Source organism: Triticum urartu, chromosome 2A, assembly GCF_056163025.1.
Source record: "Triticum urartu cultivar PI428250 chromosome 2A, HENAU_Tu73, whole genome shotgun sequence".
NCBI lineage: Eukaryota > Viridiplantae > Streptophyta > Magnoliopsida > Poales > Poaceae > Triticum > Triticum urartu.
The window spans coordinates 654,680,515-654,698,168 of NC_141874.1; the positions used below are offsets into that span (position 1 = coordinate 654,680,515).

Here is a 17,654-nt window from a genome sequence, read left to right on the forward strand (position 1 = left end):
TCTCAATGAAAGCACCAATGTCGGTGTCAAAACCGGCGGATCTCGGGTAGGGGGTCCCGAACTGTGCGTCTAGGCTGGATGGTAACAGGAGACAAGGGACACGAAGTTTTACCCAGGTTCGGGCCCTCTCGATGGAGGTAAAACCCTACGTCCTGCTTGATTAATATTGATGATATGGGTAGTACAAGAGTAGATCTACCACGAGATCGAGGAGGCTAAACCCTAGAAGCTAGCCTATGGTATGATTGTTGATGTGTATGTTGTCCTACGGACTAAAACCCTCCGGTTTATATAGACACCGAGTAGGATTAGGGTTACATAGAGTCGGTTACAATGGTAGGAGATCTAAATATCCGTATCGCCAAGCTTGCCTTCCACGCCAAGGAAAGTCCCTTCCGGACACGGGACAGAGTCTTCAATCTTGTGTCTTCATAGTCCAGGAGTCCGGCTGAAGGTATAGTCCGGCTATCCGAACACCCCCTAATCCAGGACTCCCTCATAGAGAAAGGCCTCAAGGGTGGCCGCTTCCCTTCCCCATGGACTGGTCTGAATTTGACTAGGGAAAGGGGACGCCCCCTTCCTTCCTTCTCCTTCTCCCTTCCCTTTTTCCTATTCCATGTGGGAGGTGGAATCCTACTAGGACTAGGGAGTCCTAGTAGGACTCCACACTTTGGGCGCGCCCTATGAGGGCCGACCTCCTCCTTCCTCCATCCTTTATATACGTGGCCAAGGGGCACCCCATAGACACACAAGTTGATTTTTTTCCAGCCGTGTGCAATGCCCCCCTCCACCATAATCCACCTCGGTCATATCGTAACGGTGCTTTGGCGAAGCCCTGTTCCGGTAGTATCATTATCACCGTCATCACGCCGTCGTGCTGGTGAAGCTCTCCCTCGACACTCTGCTGGATCGAGAGTTCGTGGGACGTCACCGAGCCGAACGTGTGCAGATCGCGGAGGTGTCGTACTTTCGGTACTAGGATTGGTCGATCATGAAGACGTACGACTACATCAACAGTGTTGTCATAACGCTTCCGCTTGTGGTCTACGAGGGTACATAGACAACACTCTCCCCTCTCGTTGCTATGCATCACCATGATCTTGCGTGTGCGTAGGTAAATTTTTTGAAATTACTGCGTTCCCCAACACTACCTATATACTATCAACACATCTTACAGAATATATCATAAGCACATAATATTTCAATAGATGTCTCTTTGTCACACTTTTGGAGAGTTGCTATTGGTGAAATTATGAACCCCGGTCCAGGCTTTAGCATAAGTTTTTTTCTAGTTTTTATTTATTCCAAACATACAATATAAGTAGCAAAGCTAGTAAGGTTGCCCCCCTTGCTAGAGTTCTTGGGGCACAAGTGAAATTTTATTAGTGTTGCACAACTTATCATTGGTGTAGAAAACAATACCTTCACGATTGTTACCTTGATTCTCATTGGGGGAACTCGCTACTTGCTACAACTCCCGCACTTGGTGGGGGGGGGGACTACCATACATCCTAATATGAGCTGAAGTAAGCATCATGGTATGAGCGGGTGTGCTTGTACCAACACTCTTACGAAATCGAGACAAGAGGATCAATGGGTCTAAAATTTAGCCAAGCGCTAGTATGAGTACCATTAGGCAGAAACCTTAAACATGTTGCTATTGAGGTAATCCTAAATCCAAAAATTTCAAACTCTCTCTCTTCTCCTCCAAACTACAAAGAACCATGGTTGATTTCAGCTTGATTCCTCGCACACCAAGGTTTCAAGGTAATCTCCTCCGTCCCACCATTTATTTCCCCCGATCTTGTGCTCATTTGCTTAGCAATGATGTTTTAGGGTTCAAACTAGTTTCAGGAACAAGTTAATTGTTGAACATGTTTCCATGCATGTTTTTTGAGGAGTTTTGCTTCCTACTATTATAGGAGTCATTTTTATCAGTGTTGTTGCATCGGAGATTTAGTTTGATTTATATTAGGTATGGAGACAAGAGGGCACACTACTTATGTTTGTGCTACTGCACATGGATTACCTACTACATGTAATAAAACCAGAGATAGTGAATGGCTCAATCATGCTCGTGAACAACATAAGTGAGTTGCCTTCCTCAACATAAACCTTGATGGTGATTTAAAGAAAATTTCAAAGAAATTCGATCCCTCAAAGTTAGGTCAACCAAGTGGGCATGTCCTACCACTATGAACACTCTCGGCGTAGGCAACAATTTCTGTTATTTATGTAACAATGTCGGCATGTATGTATCACTTTCATAAGTAGGATGCATATACTTATCGCCAGTTGACACTTGAGTTCTTGATCATGTTGACACACACCAATGGACATCACCCCAAAGTAAAAAAAACATGATTAAGTTTTGACTTATGAATGTCGACTTCAACCCCCCCTCATTGAATGGTGTGATTTTTTTTCCTTCATCAACAACGATGGTCAGCTTCATTACAGCGTCAACCATATTGATGCTCCACCCATGCAATATTTCCGCCAATTGAGCATTTGTAACCCAATGCCAAGAGAAAACAGTATAGAGTGCTCTTCTATTCGACATCAATTTGACTGCGGACATGTTGCTTACTCGAGGGGAGTAAATGAAGGTGATAGAAAAAGAGATGATAATACTCGCGAATATCGTGTTCCCGACCTCCAACATGATGTCAAACTTGAGAGACATGCTTTTAAAACGTATTGCTAGTTAATACCTGAAACTTCATCCATAAATCATATATCCATATTTAGAAGGTCGGGTTATCCTATTAAAAATAGATTATCCTATGGCGTCATACCATACTAGTATCATATCTTATACCATATCGTATCAGCCGAACTCGGAGTCGAAACGGATTGTGTGTGGATGTAAAAATCTCCTACCGTATCCTATAAAAACAGATTCGAAAGCGGTTTCAGTCGAAACTTATCCTAACCACTTTCACCCTTATTCACAATCTACCACCGGTCCATGCGTTGTCGGATGGGCTAGAATTAATTGCCAATGACCTTTTATACTATTATTACTAATATTTATAAAACATAGCGAAGCAAATTTCCGGAACATGCGTAGTGCTAGCTAGTAGACTTGTACCCCTAAAAAAAATCTAGTAGAGTTGTACACACAGTTACTTTTAAGTCCTCTATAAACCAAAGCTTGGTAATTCGAAAGCCATCCTAGATTTCACCGTACTTTTACCGGCATCAAGATTCACAATTGATGCCTATAATATCCGGGTCGAAACTCTGACATCTGGCATCGCTCTTCTTTCATCAGATTTGCAGTTTTATCCAATTCTCGTGATTGATTCGAGCGTCGCCCTCATAACTAGATCGTCCTTGCTTGATCTTTTTTGGTATTTGTTCATGGCCTTTGTAGGTTTGCTGAACTGCTCGTTCCTGCATGTTGGAGACACAAAAATGTCACAACAGTTTCGGGACTACAAGTAATCACACCTACTAAACTCTAACTGAATAAGAAGAAACGAGCAGTTCTGGCACACACTTTGAACACCGGCAGCAGTTGCAATTGGCCAGCAGCTGCTAGCGAACATATGAAATAAACTGTTCAAGAAATCACCTGTTTTTGCCGCCGGGTGCCGCCGCCAGCAGGCGAACATACTCTGCCTCCGGCTGCCGAATAGAGGGGCACTGACCCATCCCTGCCTTTCTACTTTCTCTCTGTGTCTGCTACTGCTGCTCTGCTCTACTCTGCTTGCTAGTTGCTTGCTGCCTGAGTTGCATTTGGTCACATTTGTATTTAAAGGGTTCTGGTTCAAATATAAAATACAGAAAACAGGGAAAAGTGCTCGGATATTTTGGCCCTTTTGGGCTTTTTAGTAGGCAGGCATGAACTGTGCTGCTTCATGGTGCCACTTGTATGTTATTCTTTAGGCTGATTTTGGGTCTGACAGTTTGACTTCTTCTCCCAACTTGACTCTTCATCAACTTCACTCGATCTCCAACTAAAGAAAAAGAACTTCACTCGATCACACACATCACTACGAAAGAGTACGCATGCACACGCGCATGAAGTTGTCTTTTTCCGCATCTTTTCTCTTGTCTTTTCTATTTGTTTATCTGAACAAAGGGATTAGTGTGTTTAGAGCATCTCTAGCAAATAACAAAGTTCTGGGTGTTGAACTTGAACATACGAGTGATCTTGTCCAGCTTCCATAGCATAAGGGCATCTCCAACGCCGACCCACAAACCGCCTGCATACATTCGCACTATGTTGTCCGGACATCGGAAATCATACTACGCGGGCATGTATCGGTCCGCTCGGCGGTCCGGACGCATTTTCTCTCGCAAATTAGAGACAAAGGGGGATGGTTGCGGGACCGAGTCCGGACATCAGCCATGTTGGAACCCGACACACCAGGTCCACTAAATCCGCCATCCCGATCTCATTTTCTTCCACTCCTCTACTTTACCCCCTTGCTTTGCATCTGCAACCTCCACCTCTGTTGCCGCCACTGTATCTCCGGCCGCCACACTTGCATTGCCGAACGTTCGCAACGAGCATTGACAGCCGTTTGCCCAGGTACGCTCTACCGCCGTGTCGACGACCTCCATGGAGGCCACTACGCCCGGCAAGTGTTCGGTCAAATGCCCATGAGCTTATTTTCGGAGGCCATGTCGTTTTTTCAGAGTAGGAAGGATGGCAGGGTACTTAACCATGGAGGATGAGTTGTTGTGCGATGCGTGGTTGACTTTATCCGCGGATTTTGTAGGCAGAAGCAAAGGGGGTACATTCTGGCAGCAAGTGCATGAATCATTTCACGCACGAAAGCACATTGCGCCATATGACATGCACATCATCCATGATCGCAATGTGAGGTCGTCATCATATCGATGACATGCCATCCAGACCATCGTTAGCAAGTTTTGTCACGTAATTGCTTAGCTGGAGGCAAGATGGCCATTGCATGCGGCAGAGGAGGAGATCATAAGTTTTGCTTCTTCTTCCTCAACTTGTTAACCGAATCATTCATTCACTCAATGTTACTCTACACATTGTGTAGCCCTTACGTGTTGCCGTGATGTACCACAGGATAAAGTGGTCGCCATTTACGTACACACACTATTGGGTGAAACTGAAGGGTAGTATGTGTGGGACGACATGATCCATTAAAAAACTTGTTGGACATCGAATTTGACACACTGGACATATTTGCATGCTATGTATAGATTATTTGTGCTATTTTGTTTCCGAACTTTGATGAATATCAGCCGGTTTGCATGTCCGCTAATTCAAAACCCGGCTTGAAATGAGGAGGAAATTTGTGGGTCGCCATTAGAGATGCCCTAATGCGGCAACGTTTGAATAATTTATCCAAATGCATTAGAGGATCTACAAACAGACCCCATAGACGCCCTAAACGCCCGGGCAGGCTGCCTGGTCAATGTTCGGATGAAAAAACGTCATCCAAATGGACGCTTCGTATCCGGTCCAAACACCCGGTCTGACCGACACTTCCCATATCGGATGCCACGTCGGACTGACCACTAAGGCCCGCGCCAATTCAGTCATATTCCCCCCCCCCCTTCCTTGCCTGACCAGTCCTCTCCTCCTCTCTATTGTTGGCCCTCATCCACAGAGTCGTCACCAGAGTTCCGCTGGCATCGTTGCTCCACTGTCATCCCCAACCTAGGGCTTCGCCACCGGAAGCCGCAATCCACACCGCCGCTGACCGTGGTTCTCCACCACCGAACGTCATATCGATACGTTCAATTCTCCCATATATACACCTCGCGCTCTACGTGTTCGGTGAAGTGACAGAGCTAGATTTTGATTCTTTCGGTCATCATTTCTAGGTCATTCAATGGATTCATCATGGAATAATGGCTATGAGAACTCTGACCTTGATGAATTCATATTCAACGAGTTCATCGCCTCGTCGGATTTGTGGAGTTGCGATAATGTGCGAAGTGGAGACACTTTGGCGGCTCATGACATGTTTTGTAATCTTGCACAACATGATTGTCGAGGATGAGGATGAAGGGCCAGCACGCACACATGATATTGAGAAGCCCAGAACTCATGTCCGCCTCCTGGAACAAGGGGCAGAGAGTATTGCAAACTTTTTGGAGAAGCATCGACAATTGCAAGATCAACATGTGCATGTTGAATGATCTTGTGGAGCATATGCGGGTCCACACTGAAATCAGTAAACTTTGCTTTTAGTTTATCAATTATGCACTATGAACAATATTTATGTTTGAACTATGTATTCTTAAGTACACACAATTTGTATTTATGTGCATTGAACAATATTTGGCCAAGATCATCGGCGTGCATGTGTTTGCATGTATTTGATATTTTTGAAATAGGGATTACGGTTGCAAAACGCATTATTTGAGAGTCGTCCGGTCACTGTCCACGGGTGCGTCTGGACGAGTCCGCGGACGTATAGGCACCCGTAATTGATAATTCTGGTTGTAGATGCTCTTCTCAGATTCGCAATTGAGAAACCCATACACAACTTCAAAATAATCTGGTGTAGCACTTGTGGGCGGTTCATATGAACAATAAGAGCATATGTAAGAATGTGTTGAATTTAAATTTGAGCCTATTTATTTCAAAACTGTATTACGATTGGGTTGTGGAATATTTTTGCATTAAAACATTTCTCTTTGGATTATTGATGCATTGTGCTACTTATGATTCTTGATGCTTTGGAATATTTGGAGGCGTCCGTTTGACGAAGGCCCCTTGGATATGCCCTTAGAATCTGTAGGGATGTTTGGTTCGACGCGACCATGCTCTGTTCAACATAATCAGAAGTTCAACCATGGTTAGTGGACCAATGTTTAATAGTCTTTGGCGCAAGAATAGTTCACAGTTTTCTACATCACGAACAGTGTCCATTCCGGTGCACTATTACCATCTGGCAGCGAGCAGATTGTTCTCTTCACAGCCGATGTCATCATCGCCGACGACATTATGATCATCCTCGTCGTACAAGTTAAAAGAGACGGCATCGCCTGGTTCTTGTTGGATCGGATCCGGCCGACACTCTCTCCTCTCATGGATACATCTCACCAGCTGAAAAGGGTTCCGAGCGAGACAGTTCAGTGCTATCCGTCATTCAACTTATAATCATATACGGCATGAAAAAGCAGGAGCTGATAATGGCCGTGCTGTCAGTGCCCATTAGAGTACAAAACCCAAACTATAGCGCCCAAACACTAGTACGAGCTAGCTCAGCTAAGCCAGCTTACGAGCATGGAGTGGTAGCTGAGCATTTCCCATGTACACTGCGTACGTACCAAGGATGCTTGGAGAGCAGGTTGACGATAAAGTTTCCTTTATTCTTTTGATGAACCTAGGTTGACGCTCAAGCTAGCCAGGTTAACACCGGAAATGTATTTTGGAAAAAAAAAACACCGGAAATGCATCGCTCGGCCTTCATTCCAACAACCGTCAGCCCATGTTTAAAAAACAACAACAGCCATGAGCCCGTGAGCCCGTTCAGACGGCCCGGCATGCGTACTCGGCTCGTGGCCCAGCTAAGAGCGACCTCCTGGCCTGCTGCCCAAGCGCCCCCAGTGGCCCAGTCCATGACTTATTGCAGTGACAAATTTGTTGACGCGGAAACCTTTCCCCCGTGGCCATGGGCGCAGTGGACTTCGGACGCCGGACGGCGCTGCCCGCCTCGCCTACGCACGCCTGCGTTTCCGCAAGGCACGGAGGAAACCGGACGGCACTCCGGCAGTGGCACGGTGGCGCGAGGAACACACGGCGTACTGTCGCATTGATGGGCCATCGGGCATTCCGCAAGGCACGGAGGAAACACGGCCATGTGGCCATGGAAGAGAGTCAAAGCGCGCGTAGGCGTGTGCCGCCGTCCTCCATCCTCAGCCGTGCCCGTGGGCGATCGAGGGAATGCACGGGAATCGCAACGGCGGTGCAGGCGCACACAGCAGCACAGCACGTGACCGCACGCACGCGGCGGCGGGCCGAGGGGGAGGCAGGCAGGCTGCCGGACTGACGACGGCCAGTTGAGCTCCACCGACCGGCGCCTTCCGCGAAGTCACCACCCTGGACCCTGCTGCCACGGACACCGCACACCTGCGATCCGTCGTCTTCCTATAAAATTGGAACAAACCACCTTCACTTCACTTCACTTCACCTGTTCACCCAGTAGATCGTGCACCGGTATTTCGATCAGCGGATCGATCGCCAGGAGGAGATCGATCGAATCGATGGTGGTCGGCGCCGCGCGCTGCGCCGCGGTGCTACTGCTCGCCTTCGCGGCAGCCCGAGCTGCCCCCGACGTAGATGGTGAGAGCATCGCCAAAGCTACTGCACTGTTTACATCTTGCCTGCATCCATGAGTGATTAGTCGTTCGTTAAATGCGATTGCCGTCTAGCGATCGACCGTCACTTGGTTAGGTAGTTCGAACGTCTTTGGTCATGTTCGCATACATTCTAGCTACGTGTGTTGCAAAGATGCATAGGAAATACCCGTCTATTGTCTCAGTTTTTTCTTAACAATCTATTGTCTAAGTTTAATTACCATTCTGTGCTAGCCATTGGATGCCACACTGCCGACTGGGGACGGCAACCTTTTCCATACACAATTCTTTTCAGTTACTTACAGTTCGACCCAAATCCAAATGGGTCGCATTTTCCCTTCTTTCTCCTGTATCATGGCCGCCACCTTTCCCAATATCCAAGAATCGGATGAATGCCCCTAACCTTGACTCGCAACTCCAACCATGTCCCCCCCCCCCCCCCCCAGCTCGTCAGAAATCTTGATCGACTGTGCTTTTTTTTTCGCGAATACGCAAAGCTTGCGTATCATTTCATTAATAGGTAGGAGAAAACAAGAGTAACATAGATAAAAGAGGGGGAAGTGGGAAAGAATACAACACAGCATACACTCTCCTAGCTCAAACTCCAGCCAAGGAAGGCGAGGAGACGAGACCCAGAGCACCTAGACCGCGTCACAACCATCACAAGGCACCACCGTCGCACGGCCACCGCTCCAGGACAGACCAAATCAACGTACCCCCACCTTAAGCGCCTAGAGGAGTTGGCAAGTGGGAAGCAGGATTTGGCTGAACAGGAGGAAGAAGCCATGGATGAGGCACCGACAATGTCGTACATTGCGCCCCGAATGCCCATGCCCTGAGAAGCAGCCCAAAACCAAGCTTGGCGTCCATCATCTTTAATTCCAACACTGGAGACGCCACGAGCAACCAAGACCGCGCCTTCAAGAAGGATACGACGTCGGGATGCCGCCGCTGTCCGATCTGGTGAACCAGACCTAGGGGTTTCCCCCGGTGCGCGAAGCGGGACACAGACAAAAGACCATGGCAGCGCCTTCAACAAGGACACGGCACCCGCAGGTGTCGCCACCGCCAGCAACAGCAAGCTGAGCAAGGATTTCCTATGTCAAACCTTTTTTTCCTTCTTTTTCATGAATACACAAAAGTTGCATATCTTTTCATTGATAGAAGAAGGGTAGCACAACATGGGATTACAACAACTCACTAAGCCATGTACACAGAGAGGCATGAAATTGAGCTCGTAAAATGACAGACGTGGGGTTGCTCAGCCCCAAAAGACCTCTCAGATTAGCCCTTGGGGATGGTGTTTTGGATTCCGATGGGGCAGGCCCTCCTATGTCAAACTTCACTAAATCTAATAAAATGTTAGCAAATTTGAAGATCTAGCTTTGATTTATGTCAACCTTTTTAAAATTTGACAGTCTATAGAAAAATGTGTCAAGATAATTGAATTTGTGGTTCAACCAGTTACTCCAAAAATTCAAACAGATGGAATGAGATGGGCGATATATTTCAAAACTCTTCCTCGCATCTAGGCCTTTTTGTAGTCATGCGTGGGATTGATGTGGGCACAAATATCTTCTTTTCTAATACCGTGTTAGCATTGTTTTGAACCTGAGACCTTTTAGCATCGATACCATATTGAATTAATGCTCCAATTATTTCATCCGAAAGTTTGAACTGATAGAAAGAGGGGACAATATATTTGCATATCAACAACATCAAATTAGTTTCATTATAATATCCATTACAAAATATACCGTTGTACTATATAATACTTCCTCCGATCCATAATAAGGGCCCGTTCGGAAGCTCTCCGCTTCCTCGCTTCTCCAGAATAAGTGTCGCAGTTTTAAACTGACATTGAAGTAGCATATTTTTCATTTGGAACTGAAGGAGAAGTTCAACAATAGAGTACAACTTGATTTGATTTGGAACTGAGGGAGTACTCCCAAGAAAAATGCTGGCGTTGACTTGTAATTATTCGCACGATATCGTGCAAAAGGAATCAAACCAGGGTGCACAAAATTGATTCATCTATGAGTCGACGGAGTGTAAAAAAAGTACTCCTAACATTTTCTTGAAAATTGCCGGCATTGACCTGTTGGAACCACAGAGATCAAATCAGGGCTCTGCACTCTAACGTGCTGCGTACGGGTGGGTACATGTATGGTTCAGATTATTATGCAGAATGTCAACGCCTGAGATCTACTCTAGGTTGACGGTTCACTGCCTGACACTGACACATCATGCATGCCAATATGCCATCACTAATTTGTGCGCGCTGCATGCATGCATGCATGCAGGCCCGCTGCTGAACGGCAACTTCGAGTACCCGCCGAACAGGTCGCAGATGAACGGCACGAGGGTCACGGGCGCGCACGCCATCCCCTACTGGAAGGCCGCCGGCCCCGTGGAGTATGTCGAGTCGGGGACGGACCGGCCGGGCGACGGCATGGTCCTGCCGGTGCCGGAGGGCGCGCACGCCGTGCGCCTCGGCAGCGGCGCCTCCGTCCGGCAGCAGCTCAGCGTCACCCGTGGCGCCCGCTACTCCGTCACCTTCAGCGCCGCGCGCACCTGCGGCCAGTCCGAGCGCCTCCGCCTCTCCGTCGTCCCCGACGCCGCCGCTGACGCGCCCGGCCGGGAGCTCCCCATCCAGACCGTGTACAGCGCCAGCGGCTGGGACTCGTATGCCTGGGCCTTCCACGCCGAGCGGGGCGTCGTCACGCTCGTCATCCACCACAGCGACGACGGCGGCGGCGCGGAGGACCCCGCCTGCGGGCCCCTCGTCGACGCCGTCGCCATCAAGACCCTCCACCCTGCCGCCGAGGCCGCCGGCGGCAACCTGCTGAGGAACGGGGGCTTCGAGGAGGGGCCGTACGTCGCCCCGGGGTCGACGTGCGGGGTGCTGGTGCCGCCCATGGGCGAGGGCGCCGTGTCGCCGCTGCCCGGGTGGATGGTCATGTCCTACTCCAAGGCGGCCAAGTACGTGGACGCGGCGCGCCACGCGGTGCCCGGCGGGTCGCGCGCCGTGGAGCTGGTGGCCGGCGTGGAGGCGGCGCTGGTGCAGGAGGTGGACACCGTGCCGGGGAGCGCGTGCCGGATGGAGTTCTCCGTCGGGGACGCCGGGGACGGGTGCGTGGCGTGCGGGCCGGAGCTGCAGCCCATGCGCGTGGTGGCGGCGGCCACGGGGGCGCAGGGGACCGCCGCCGTGGAGTACCATTCCCGGGGCACGGGCGGGCACGCGCGCGGCGCGCTGTCGTTCACGGCGGAGGGGAACCGCACGCGGGTGGTGCTGTATAGCTCCGGCTACCACACCATGTCCGACGGCAGCGGCTCGCTCTGCGGGCCCGTCGTCGACGACGTCTCGCTCGTCTGCGCTTAGAAGCCGCCGCCGGATGCTACGTCGCTAGCTAATGTGTCGGCACGGCAGCCATGCGCGATTATTTTAGACATTGCACCATCTCACATTTCTTTCGTTTCTTCTCTTCTGAGGAACATCATCAAATTTGAACGATTCATACGTAGGTCCGTACAAGAGATCTCAAAGGAATTCTTTCAAATTGTTTCAAATTGTGTCAGTACAAGAGATTATCAAAGTGGCAAGCTTATAAACGGCTTTATTTGGCAGATTATCTTTCGAGGTAAGAATGTACCAAAATCTATCTTGTCTGTAATCAAGTCGTCAATCACCATCGCTCGGTGAAAGAATGCTTTGCCATTCCGCGCATCAAGAACAGCGTCCGTTCCGGTGCGTTATTACCACCTGACAGCGAGGAATTATTCTGTACACATCCGAGACCATCGCCGCAGTCGACGTTATCATCATCGTTGTGCTGCATCTTGTCTAGTTTTTCTTCGATTTGAGCTCCGCCACTCTCTCCTCCGTGGACTTCATAGCTTCTCCGTATATGCTCACCAGCTGATAAGAGTTTCAGAGCGAGATAAGTTCAGTGGTGTCCGGAGAAAAGTAAAGGATGATGGTGCTACTGTTATTTCTGATCTTACCTCATCAACTTCGCCAGGGGTCATTGTCAATGGCGGTGACATCATAATGCTGTCGCCGGCAACCCTGACCAGCATGCCACGCTTCTGGCACTCCTGTCCGAAGATAGCACCAACACCTGAATATGCCATCAGGGAAACAGTTTGTAAGGATACTTTCTGGTTCAGTGAACGTATGTATATCCTGGAACACGACCAGTCGTTCTATATTTCTGGGATGATAAACTTCTACTCCCTCTGTAAACTAATATAAGAGCGTTTAGATCACTAAAATAGCAATCTAAATCTTATATTAGTTTACGGAGGGAGTACTAGTATAACAATGCTCCAGTGAGAGTGGTTCCAAGCTATGACTTGTTACTTACCCCATTCAGCAGGGAATGGGTCATCTCGTGATTTATTATTGGCGAACTCAGTTCCGAGTATCAATCCTACACCACGGATCTGCATACAGGAGCATGTCGATTATGCTTTTGAACAAGAAAAGAGTCCGCTGAGACAAATAAAAGCAGGGTACCTCCCCAACAATTGGGCTTCCTGCAAAGGCCTTCGTTCCCTCCTGGAAGCGTGGAGCGATTTGCTTCACATGATCAGGAATATTCCTTTCCCTGATACCATATAGTTTGCGAAAGATTCGTAAGGACAAGAAAGCAAATACGGGCAGAGGTAGGGGCTCTGTGTGCTATGGGAAGTGCAGTATACCGATAGATTTTCAACGCCTCAATGGCGACAGCACAAGCAACTGGATGGCCAGAGTATGTAAAGCCATGAGCAAATGAACCTGCAAGAAAAAGACAGCAGCTCAGCGCACATCACATTTGTGAAGCTCACATATCCTTAAAAAAAAGGCTAGAGACATGCCAACACAGATATGACTAATTAAGCTCACGCAATGCCATTCACTTACCTAGCTTATTGCTCTGAGAATCAACCACAGCTGCTATTTCGGGGCTAACAAGAGTCGCTCCAATGGGCACATACGCAGACGAAAGAGCCTGTTTTCATGAAATTGGCAGGCTCGGCTGACATCGGATAATTAATATTTACTGATATACTGTTGTGAAAGGATATTCACCTTGGCCAAGGTGACTAAATCTGGCTTGATGTTATACATATCAGATCCGAACATGGTTCCCAACCTTCCAAATGCGGTAATGACCTGAAACACATCATCAGTTAATAACGACTGCATACAGAAGTTTCCTGTGTTCCTGCACTATCTAGTATTTTGTTTTGTGTTTGACTTCACACGTGAATTTAAAGTACCTCATCTACTATGAAAAGGATGTCATACTTCTTAACCACAGCTTGAACCTGTAGGCAGACAGGAAGATGAGATAAGATAAACAAGGAAAAGAAGAATTCATGTCCACTATATAGAAGCAACCTAATATATACACTAGCTTTAAGGGTTCATCAGGCAATAATGTTTCTGTGGATTCTGCTAAAAAAAGATGTTTCTGTGGAACTACTGCAGCATAAGAGAGTGAAGAAGTATTTAGAAAGCTCAGTAAAGTGTAATCTTAGCTTCACTGGAACTTAACAGTGGGGTCAAATAAATGAATTGAAGAGTCTCCTTCCCCTTACGTAATCTATCAAAAGATGTAGCTCAAGGATTTTAAAACCACCTTATCAAAATAGGTCTTTGGAGGAGGGATGACACCACCAGCACCCATGACAGGCTCAGCAATGAACGCAGCAATCTAACAGGAGAAAAATGCATGAGTCAAGTAGTATACTTGGGACCTATTGCATAAATATAAGTTTGGTGACAAGAAAACCTTACTGTTTCTGGTCCTTCCTTGAGGATAAGATCCTCTAAATTTTTGGCAAGTCTTGTTGCAAATTCTTCTTCTGTCTCACCTGCCCCCCACCAAAACAATTTCATTAGTAACAAAAATGCTGCATTGATCATAAAACTAAATTTTGAAATAAAGAGTACCAGGAAGATGGAAGCGCCAGTAGTGAGGGCAGTCTGTGTGCAGAACAAAAGGTGCTGGCAGATCGAACTTCTGGTGCAGGGCAGGAAGACTAAAGATACAGAAGCGATTAGCAAATAAATTAAGCATCAATAAGAAATGGACTACTAGATTCGTCAAAGTACTAGGTAGTAGGTACTGATAGAAAGAAATATCCACATAAGAAGAAAAACACGGTTTTTTTAGGCCAATACTCACCCAGTGAGACTAGCTGATATTAATGTTGATCCATGATATCTGCAATAAATACAACGGTAGTAAGAAGGAACTCAAAGTACCTCTGAATTACATACAGAATATAACAACGAGACCCCAAGAATATTGAAGTCATGACCCAGGATGGAAATTGATGCCACTGAAAATTACTTACAAATAAAGAAAACCCTATATTTCTAGTTTGAAGATCAAAGATTGAGAAACTATGTTACTTACGCTTTTGATCGTGCAATAAACTTTTTCTTGTTTGGCCTCCCCAATGCATTGTTATAATACCATACCAGTTTGACCTGAACAAGTGTAAACGTTGTAAATGTGTCAGCAGTGCTGTGAGAAACCAGAAGAGGGAGAACAAAACAAATTCCACATCAGCACAGATAACTAGTGCTTATCACCAAATGACTATGCCATTCAGTATGGCAAATATATCAGCTAAACATATTGAGTGAAATAAACAACTAAGGCTATGGCCATCTCAAAAAAGTGCAAATGGTGAACCAGGGACAATAGCTACACTAGCCTTCTAGAAATGGAACACCCAAAAGGTTCTCTCTTTTGACACGTGGAGGAACCATGTAAATCTCACAATCCACCCTACTGTTTGTGTTTCAGTGCCCCAACTTTTTCCCTGAGAAAAGGTTCCTAGCGATGTGTTCTTTAAGGTAAAAAAACTATGTACGTTTGTTATTTAAATAAAAGCTCGTGTCACTTTCTCATACATAACACAATGTAAAACAGTTTTTAGTGATTCTCTGTAGATGCGAATGCCGAATGACGGTAAGAGCAACATATATTGTATCTATAGTTGCTACCCTTCTTAATGAACAGAGCATCTGCACGTTATTCCAAAAAAATTGTTTTAAAATACAGTAGAGTAGGAAATGGTCAGTAGTTCCAGCGATCATACATGTGAGTCATTTGCTTCCGAACCGCTATTTGTGAAGAATGCCTTTCCCATTTTGCTTGCAGTAAACATGCTAAGAAGGTCGTCTGCAAGATCCTGAAAACAACAGGCCGTCTCCATCATCAGTATCCACGAAGTCCGAAAATGATTTTAACAGACCGATAGTCAATAAAGAACGCAGAAATTTACCAATGTTGGTTTGGTTGTACGGTTCCAGAAGGAGTGATAGAAGGGCAACTTGTTTAATTGGTCAGTTGCAGCTTTGACTAATCGAGGCTCACTACCACCTGAAGAAACCATGGAAGATGAATGAAATTAGACTGTATACATTACTCTTAAATGCACAAAAATAAAATGGTAATGCAGGGTATTATCCAAAAGAATGGACAATTCTGTGGTACATAATCACACTCCAAAGATTGTACTTGTACATACCTAAAGCTGTACACCAGAGTCCTGCTAGAGAATCTAGATACTTATTCCCGTTGATGTCATAAACATAAGACCCCTGCATATTCAGGTTAACATTGTATAAGGCAAACATAGATACATAGCTCACAACCATAGCATACAGTAATGAACATCTTAAGCTTCCATTTCCAAAATCAAATGTTACATTGCAAGCAAAGTAACAAAGTAAACATATACAGTATAATGCAGAATTAGAGAGTCGCAACCTCAGATCTCTCAATAACCAGCGGATGCACATCATTGCTCTGCCATCCAGCTGTGAATGGTGCCAACATGCCATGCCCCTTAAACCTGGGAAGGTTATGCATTCAAAGTCAGCAGTAGCTAGTAGTAAATATATAGAATCAAAACCTGCATACGCTCCAGTGCATAACAGAGTAAAATTATGTGATAATTCCACAAATACAATCATAATAATAAAAGAAGATGATATACCCATTTTCTTCAGTTGAGTTCGTCTGAGGAGACGATGCTGAGCTGAAATGTCTGACTGATGCATCTGACAAGCTCTCTGCATGCCCTTGTAAGCCCCCGGCGCTGGTTAAATACTTCACAAATTTGCTTGCCTATGAAAGTGTAAATTAAGGACGATGAAATAAATGATCACACATGAGCTTGGAATCTTTGGCAATGGCAAAAGTTGGCAGGTAAGATGTGAAGTCTGAACGGCTGCGAAAGTAGTGGAACAATCATGTCATAGTAATAGCATCTGGATCGGATGTCTAACATTGATCATAGCCATCACAACTTTTACATGAAAAAAAAATACAGGAATGTTTCGACCCCGCCTGAAGAACAGAGTGATTCCACACTCCCCAACTATTCATGTACGTAAGGAGGAGCGTTAAAGGTAATAACAGAATGGAATCAGGCACAGTAAAACCGTGCCCAACAAATATCCTCAGAAGCATAAAGGTAGATTCCAAAGGCGATGCAGATTCCGGCACAGAACCGCGCGGGCCATCACCGGAGCGGATCGAGAACAAACATAGAATGAAATGGAAATCCCCCTTTATGTAGAATCTTCACGCCCGAATTTGAATAAGAGGCTGGTACCAATCAGGCGCGCCCTCCGTCTCCGCCCGCCGGCCGAGACGGCCGGGGCCCCTCCCTCTCACGAAACGATCGCCGCCGGCGTGACGCCCGAATGACGGCGCCGGCGACCCCGAACCATCGTCACACACACAGGCGCAGGCAGGCGCGGCTCGACGGTTGTTGTACCTAGCGCGCGGAAGAAAGGGGAGGGGAGGAGAGGGGAGGAGAGGAGGGAGAGGGCGGTGACCTGCGATGAGGCATTGGATCGGAGCAGGCCGCGCGCAATCATCTCGGCGGTGACACGGGAGGATCAGAGATGGCTGTTTCCGTCGGAGAGGAGAGATACAGAGCGAGAGGCGAAGGGGGAGGGAGAGAGACCTGCGGTGCGGGGCCATGGCATGTCGCTTGTCACGGATTTATTCCGGGGAGGTGGGGAGAGAGGGAGACGTAGCCAAGTTTTCCGGAGGCTGGGGGGACGTACGTGGCCGAGTTATCCGAGCGCAGACACACGCAAGCAAAGAAAGATGTGTACGTACGTGCGACCTCTTCTTCTTCTCGCATCTTTTGATTTGTCGACATACTGTGTGGTGTATCATCTTTGTAGTATCACTCCTAGAGCAACTTCAACGCAGCTACCCACTTCGTCCGACGTTCAGGTTGACGCGAACGAAAATGAAGGCCCAACATACCGATCCATTTGCAAAACGTGTCTGCGAGGATCCATTTGCGGTTCAAATTTGCATAGA

The 17,654-nt window shown here is 47.1% G+C and overlaps 2 protein-coding genes and 1 long non-coding RNA gene across 3 annotated transcripts; 1 reads left to right on the top strand and 2 right to left on the bottom strand.

Moving 5' to 3' along the window:
* Positions 1–2,994: 2,994 nt before the first annotated feature.
* Positions 2,995–3,729, bottom strand: LOC125533893 (uncharacterized). The gene is made up of 2 exons (XR_007294379.2): positions 3,581–3,729; positions 2,995–3,399 (listed from the first exon to the last, which is right to left on the bottom strand). It is a non-coding gene; the product is annotated as an uncharacterized LOC125533893 (long non-coding RNA).
* A 4,416-nt stretch (positions 3,730–8,145) lies between these two features.
* LOC125539468 (BIIDXI-like protein At5g11420) lies at positions 8,146–11,928 on the top strand. Its single transcript, XM_048702926.2, has 2 exons — positions 8,146–8,287; positions 10,605–11,928. Exons 1-2 carry the CDS (start codon positions 8,209–8,211, stop codon positions 11,681–11,683), a joined length of 1,158 nt encoding a protein of 385 aa, XP_048558883.1. The 5' UTR covers positions 8,146–8,208; the 3' UTR covers positions 11,684–11,928.
* On the bottom strand, positions 11,843–17,354 carry LOC125539467 (gamma-aminobutyrate transaminase 1, mitochondrial). Its single transcript, XM_048702925.2, has 19 exons — positions 17,156–17,354; positions 16,309–16,439; positions 16,080–16,164; positions 15,838–15,910; positions 15,592–15,689; positions 15,406–15,498; positions 14,715–14,788; positions 14,481–14,519; positions 14,246–14,334; positions 14,090–14,166; positions 13,932–14,006; positions 13,570–13,617; positions 13,379–13,462; positions 13,211–13,298; positions 13,006–13,084; positions 12,821–12,911; positions 12,669–12,747; positions 12,307–12,422; positions 11,843–12,220 (listed from the first exon to the last, which is right to left on the bottom strand). Exons 1-19 carry the CDS (start codon positions 17,195–17,197, stop codon positions 12,146–12,148), a joined length of 1,536 nt encoding a protein of 511 aa, XP_048558882.1. The 5' UTR covers positions 17,198–17,354; the 3' UTR covers positions 11,843–12,145.
* Between the last annotated feature and the right edge of the window lie 300 nt (positions 17,355–17,654).